The sequence below is a fragment of the Phalangium opilio genome, unplaced genomic scaffold (genome assembly GCF_054372755.1).
Source record: "Phalangium opilio isolate 3A_F unplaced genomic scaffold, DU_Popi_V2 ptg000194l_1, whole genome shotgun sequence".
In the NCBI taxonomy this organism is placed as follows: domain Eukaryota; kingdom Metazoa; phylum Arthropoda; class Arachnida; order Opiliones; family Phalangiidae; genus Phalangium; species Phalangium opilio.
This window is the reverse complement of record NW_028324212.1, coordinates 3036410-3042140: the sequence shown is the minus strand read 5'-3', so window position 1 is coordinate 3042140 and position 5731 is coordinate 3036410. Positions and strand designations below refer to the sequence as shown.

The window sequence follows — 5731 nt, the reverse complement described above, 5'->3', positions numbered from 1 at the left end:
TTGTTTTAGCTATTTAAAAATTTTGAAAACGTTAACCCTGGGCTTAATTTACATTTTTTTTAATTGTCTTGAACACGAATATATACTTATTTGAACTTTTAAAAGCGCCGGGTAATCTGAACTTGTTTCTAGAAAATTTAAAAGTAAATCGATGGTGCAAAAAGCACAATTTCGATAGTTTTGAGAGAGCAATGCTTAGAGCTTTCAGGCTTATAATTGGTTCGTGTCATTCGCAAGGTAAAATTATTGTGTAGATAATTAACCAGCATGTTAAGGACCACTAAGAAGCCGCACTAGTTTTTATCATTGTAAAATTAAAGTTGGAAACTTAATAACTAACAAGTTATAAAGGTTAATATGGAAAATTTTTAAATATAATTATTATTTATGAAGCTGTACACACCAACCGTGGTGGAATTATTACAAATGAAATAATTGGATACGCCAGAAAACACTCGAAATTGGAAGAATTGTCTCGAGTGATTGGCCAACTACCCGGAAAAAGAATAATTCTCTCTGTCGGGAACATAGAGTTAGAAAAGGTAGACATTGTTCCAAGTGTTGCTAATGAAACTTAAATATATATCCAATAGAATGTGGAAATTTTTACAGTACGCTTGAACAAATAAATCCACAATTCTAACAAACCTGAAAATGTATTGCCTTCCGCTCCTCACAAACCTTCAACACAGAGAAGTTATTCTACTCATGCCTTTGCCATCTACTGGTCAAAATGTGTTAATAAATTTCATAAAACAGACTGTAGAGGGTTTTCCCTGTAAGTATGAAGCGCTTCGATAAGAATCCAATTTATGGGTGCTTGGTCAAGAGTTTCATTTGTGTTTGCTAATATAATTGAATTTGTTTTTGTTTTAATTTTAGCATTTCACATGATTTCTATAGATGAAATTATAAAAAAGTAAGTAACAAGGGTAAGACTTATTCGACTGCCCATTTAAGAGAGATAAATGGACATATATGGGATATCGAACCAACCATTCCCAGAGGCCAAAAATTATAAGAGCAGGCAGTCGAAATCGCCTTTCTCATTGAACACCGTACACTACACTAAATTCAAGCATGTTATATTAACCATTCCAAACATTTCTTTAGAAACGGTGATCCGGATTATAAGGAGCTGCCAAAAATAATAACGAATTTTTTATCAAATCAATATTCGAAAAAAGAAAAAATTACCGTCAACCACTTGAAGGCGGGACTAGAAAAAATAAACATACAAGAGATAGACGAAGGTAATTGAAGAGATAAATTTTTAAGCAAAGAAATACTTTGAGAGTAAAGTTGAAATTTTGGCAGCATATTCGCGAAAAATTCACTCATTTATAAAGGCAGTATCTACAGTGTGGAAGAGATCAGAGCAACACCTACCTTTGTGGAAAACCCCCAAAACCCCTGACGGACTACTTCACTGCAGTACATTTTCGAGCTCGTATACAGGGTGTGACATGTGTCATTGTATGCAAATGAGAACGTACAACAAGTATCATAGTTAATATCGTTTAATGATACGCACTTTGAAACGTTAAAGACCTACGATTAAGCTTAGGAACTAAGGCATCACACTACAAATTAAAGGGCTGTTTGGTAAACCCATCAGCGTAAATGTTCGATGTGCCTACCGTCGTGGTGTAGGCACTCTTCAAGACGATTGTCCATGCCTTGTATTACGTTTTCTAGCATTTGAGGAGTGATTCGTTCAATAGCGCTTCGAATTCTGCCCTTCAAGTCGTCTACATTTAAAGGTTCTGTTGCAAACACCTTCCCCTTAACATATCCCCATAAGAAGAAATCAAGTGAGGTTAGGTCAGGGGATCTTGCTGGCCACGGAATTGGTCCACCTCTACCGATCAAACGGTTTGGAAAGTGCTCAGTTAGCCATTGGCGAACATTGACCGCCCAATGTGGTGGCGCACCATCCTGCTGGAACCACAGGTCCCGCATCACTGCTAATGGTAATGCGTCTATCGCATCACTAAACTCGTGGCGCAGGAAGTGCAAACACCTGTCACCAGTAATGTTGTCCTCGAAGAAGAAAGGTCCGATGATTCTGTTCCCCAGAATGCCACACCAAACACTTATCTTCCATCGAATTTGATGGTAATGTTGCCGTAACCAGTATGGATTTCGTTGGGTCCAGCAATGTAAGTTATGTCGGTTTACCGTACCATCCCTGTGAAATGTCGCCTCATCAGAAAAAAGAACCTTTCTTAAGAACAATGGATCGGCTTCAATGAGCTCGCGCATGGTAAGGCAGAAGTCTTGACGTCTTAGGTAGTCGTCGTCCGTTAAGGCTTGATGGAGGTGGATATGATAGGGCCGTTTGTGATGCCGATGTAAAATGGTAAGAACGGTTGAATGGCTTAGACCAACCTCTTCTCCGACCGCTCTACTACTAGTATGAGGATTGGCTTCAAAACGTGCTAGAATGTCGACTTCCCTATCATGATTACCAATTATACGGTCTCTTCTACGTTGACGGTCTTGCACGAAGAAACTCCCGAAATCTCGTAGGTTGTCTCTAATGTTCGTGAAGGTTCTTCGAACCGGCCTTAGTCGGTGTGGGAAGCGTTCGGCATAAAGCAATGCCGCTTGTTGAATGTTACCGCGACATTCACCCAAAATAAACGTCATGTCCAATTTTTCTCGGTTGGAGTAGGCTGCCATTCGTCTACGACACAGGACTTACAACGTTTATACGAACTATGCTGCTAGTAACGACGCGTACGTTTGATTGAATAATGTGCCGAATTCTCAGTGCCGCGGATAATTCTGACCTTCGTAACCTCGTATGGATTCCTTATCTAAGTAGGCCAAAGCCACGAGTTTAGTGATGCGATAGACGCATTACCATTAGTAGTGATGCGGGACCTGTGGTTCCAGCAGGATGGTGCGCCACCACATTGGGCGGTCAATGTTCGCCAAAGGCTAACCGAGCACTTTCCAAACCGTAGGATCGGTAGAGGTGGACCAATTCCGTGGCCAGCAAGATCCCCTGACCTAACCCCACTTGATTTCTTCTTATGGGGATATGTTAAGGGGGAGGTGTATGCAACAGAACCTTTAAATGTAGACGACTTGAAGGCCAGAATTCGAAGCGCAATTGAACGAATCACTCCTCAAATGCTAGAAAACGTAATACAAGGCATGGACAATCGTCTTGAAGAGTGCCTACACCACGACGGTAGGCACATCGAACATTTACGCTGATGGGTTTACCAAACAGCCCTTTAATTTGTAGTGTGATGCCTTAGTTCCTAAGCTTAATCGTAGGTCTTTAACGTTTCAAAGTGCGTATCATTAAACGATATTCACTATGATACTTGTTGTACGTTCTCAATTGCATACAATGACACATGTCACACCCTGTATACGAGCTCGAAAATGTACTGCAGTGAAGTAGTCCGTCAGGGGTTTTGGGGGTTTTCCACAAAGGTAGGTGTTGCTCTGATCTCTTCCACACTGTATAATTTCATGTTTTATTGATAAAATAGACAAACTTCTTTCCGATGAACCAAGTGGTTCTTCTGTCTCAGAAAAAGAAAAACTTCCAAGGAGTCTACTTCCAGTGAACCTTTGGCACTTTCGAAAACGCAACATAAAATAGAATTTAAAGGAGAGCAGCATACAAACTGGATAAGGAGAGTAGTGCTAAATCTAAACCCAAGCTTCACGGAGGAAGGATACCCTAAAATGGTTGACAAAGTAAGATTATTTTTATTTATTATTATAATATTTTGTGAGAACTAGGTAAGTAATTCCAAACTTAATTTCCAAGGAAAGAACATCAATGCATGTTAAATTCACTGAATATCGGATAAAGAAAGATTTTGATTAAAAAGGAAAAAAATGAAATTAACTTTTACATTTAATTGAAATAAAAAACATTAATTGAAATTTAAAAAATAATTAAATTAAAAAAAATTCCTTCAAGTGGAAAGGAAAAAAATGTTGAGTTGATAATTTTATAACAATTTGTAAAAATACTAAACTTCAATTTATAACTTTGTAGAGCCATGTTAGGTGTTCTGAAAAACTTAAAAAAATTTAAAGGGTAAAAAGCTTTGCTAAAACTAATTTCCGTTCTAATTCTAATAAACTTGTAAATCTAGCAATCAACAAGAAGAAATTGCAACCTTGTCAGGACCAAATGCGTTTCCTGAATTCCATTGTACATCGAGACGTTATTAACGTGGTTTCATTAAAGGAAATGGACACTACAATATCTAAAAGTTTTAATAACAAAAACACTCAAACCTTTGTCAATGAGTTCAAGAAAGTGGGGAAAAAATATTTTAAAGTGAAAAATTTGTTGGTAATGACTAATGAATTATTTTTCACATTTTAACAAGAGTAATTCTACTAATTTAACCTATTTTTTGTAGAGGTTATCAAAACTGAATCAAGTAGTGCCATAGTTCTTCTGTTAGTTGCATCTGAAAGTTTCACAAAAATGTGGCAGAAAATCATGAAAAAGATCGCGAAAAAAGCCTTAGCCTCAAAGCTACCAAGAATACCTCACCTTTCTTAAGCAAATCAAAACCTCTCAAATGAGAAGAGATTAATTCAAGAGTTCTTCCACCTATATCAAGTAAAATGAAGGCCGTTTAACCCGACAAAACCCAACCAACCTTTTTTAAAAGTAAGGCAACCCAAGAAAACTCTAGCAAAGAAAACCCCAAAGACTGCACCTCCTCCCAATCTGGCTCAATAGAACCAGAACCTAGTTTTCCCATAAGTGCCTCAAGTAGAGGAAGAATTCAAAAAACAATTTTAAAGGATTTCCTTTATTAGGCCTACAGTACCTGCTATCGTTATATATGTTCCTAGATTCAATAGAAGTATTCAAAACCAAATACTTCAATTTAAGGCAACAAAAATATTTTTAATAGGTAAGTCATTTGAAATGTGATAAACTTTGATTCTTGCGATATTGTAAAATACTAAGATTATTTCAAATGCGTCAAGAAATTTGTGATATTCAATTAAACATATCAGTCAAAAATTATCAGTCTCTTCAATAAAATATATCTATTATGACTAATAAGCCTACTCAATAGTTCATTGACCTTCGCTTGTCAAATCTAATATAGACGACACATTTAAGTCGATATTTCTATAATCATTCTCGCCAGTTTTCACTACATTTTTCACGGGGCTTTTCATGTCAGTATTTATAAGAAGGGATCGTCGAGCGGTTTTGTAATTAATGCTAGTAAGTTTGCTAGCTGTTACAAAACGTAACAGGCTGAAAAAGGACTCTACAACACTACCATTTACTTTGACGGCATAGATATAAAAATTAGAATTTCTTTGATGAAAGTCTCTAATAAATCCGAGGAATCCAAATACCATCACACGTGAGAGATCCCAAGTTTGCCACGCTAAGAAAGAATTTCCTTCTATTCCTGACAAGGGTTTCCCACTTTTAATAGTTTATGCCGCCCAGTTTTCAAAATATTTGAAATCTTTCAAAATGTTTTGAGCTGGTTCACTTTCAACGGAATACACCTTTTTTGCGAAAGAAAGCCAGCTTCAAATAAGTAAGGGCATGGTTGCAGAAAGTCGTAGCATGCCAAGACTTCCTTCCAATCATGGGGTGGCTCTACTACGATCTTATCATCCGAATTAGCCTCAACGGACAGAAAAGTTCCATTTGGGTGAGTATAGTTGAAAAGTTCATTTAAAAATGGTAGTTGTTGAAGTATTTTAG

At 37.1% G+C, this 5731-nt stretch overlaps 1 protein-coding gene across 1 annotated transcript; it reads left to right on the top strand.

Annotated features, from left to right (window-relative positions):
* The first annotated feature begins 708 nt into the window (after positions 1 to 708).
* Positions 709 to 3881, top strand: LOC149622694 (uncharacterized). The gene is made up of 4 exons (XM_089853589.1): positions 709 to 778; positions 883 to 919; positions 3555 to 3723; positions 3797 to 3881. The coding sequence occupies exons 1-4, from the start codon at positions 709 to 711 to the stop codon at positions 3854 to 3856; spliced, it is 336 nt and encodes a 111-aa protein (XP_089709715.1). The 3' UTR covers positions 3857 to 3881.
* The last annotated feature ends 1850 nt before the right edge of the window (positions 3882 to 5731 follow it).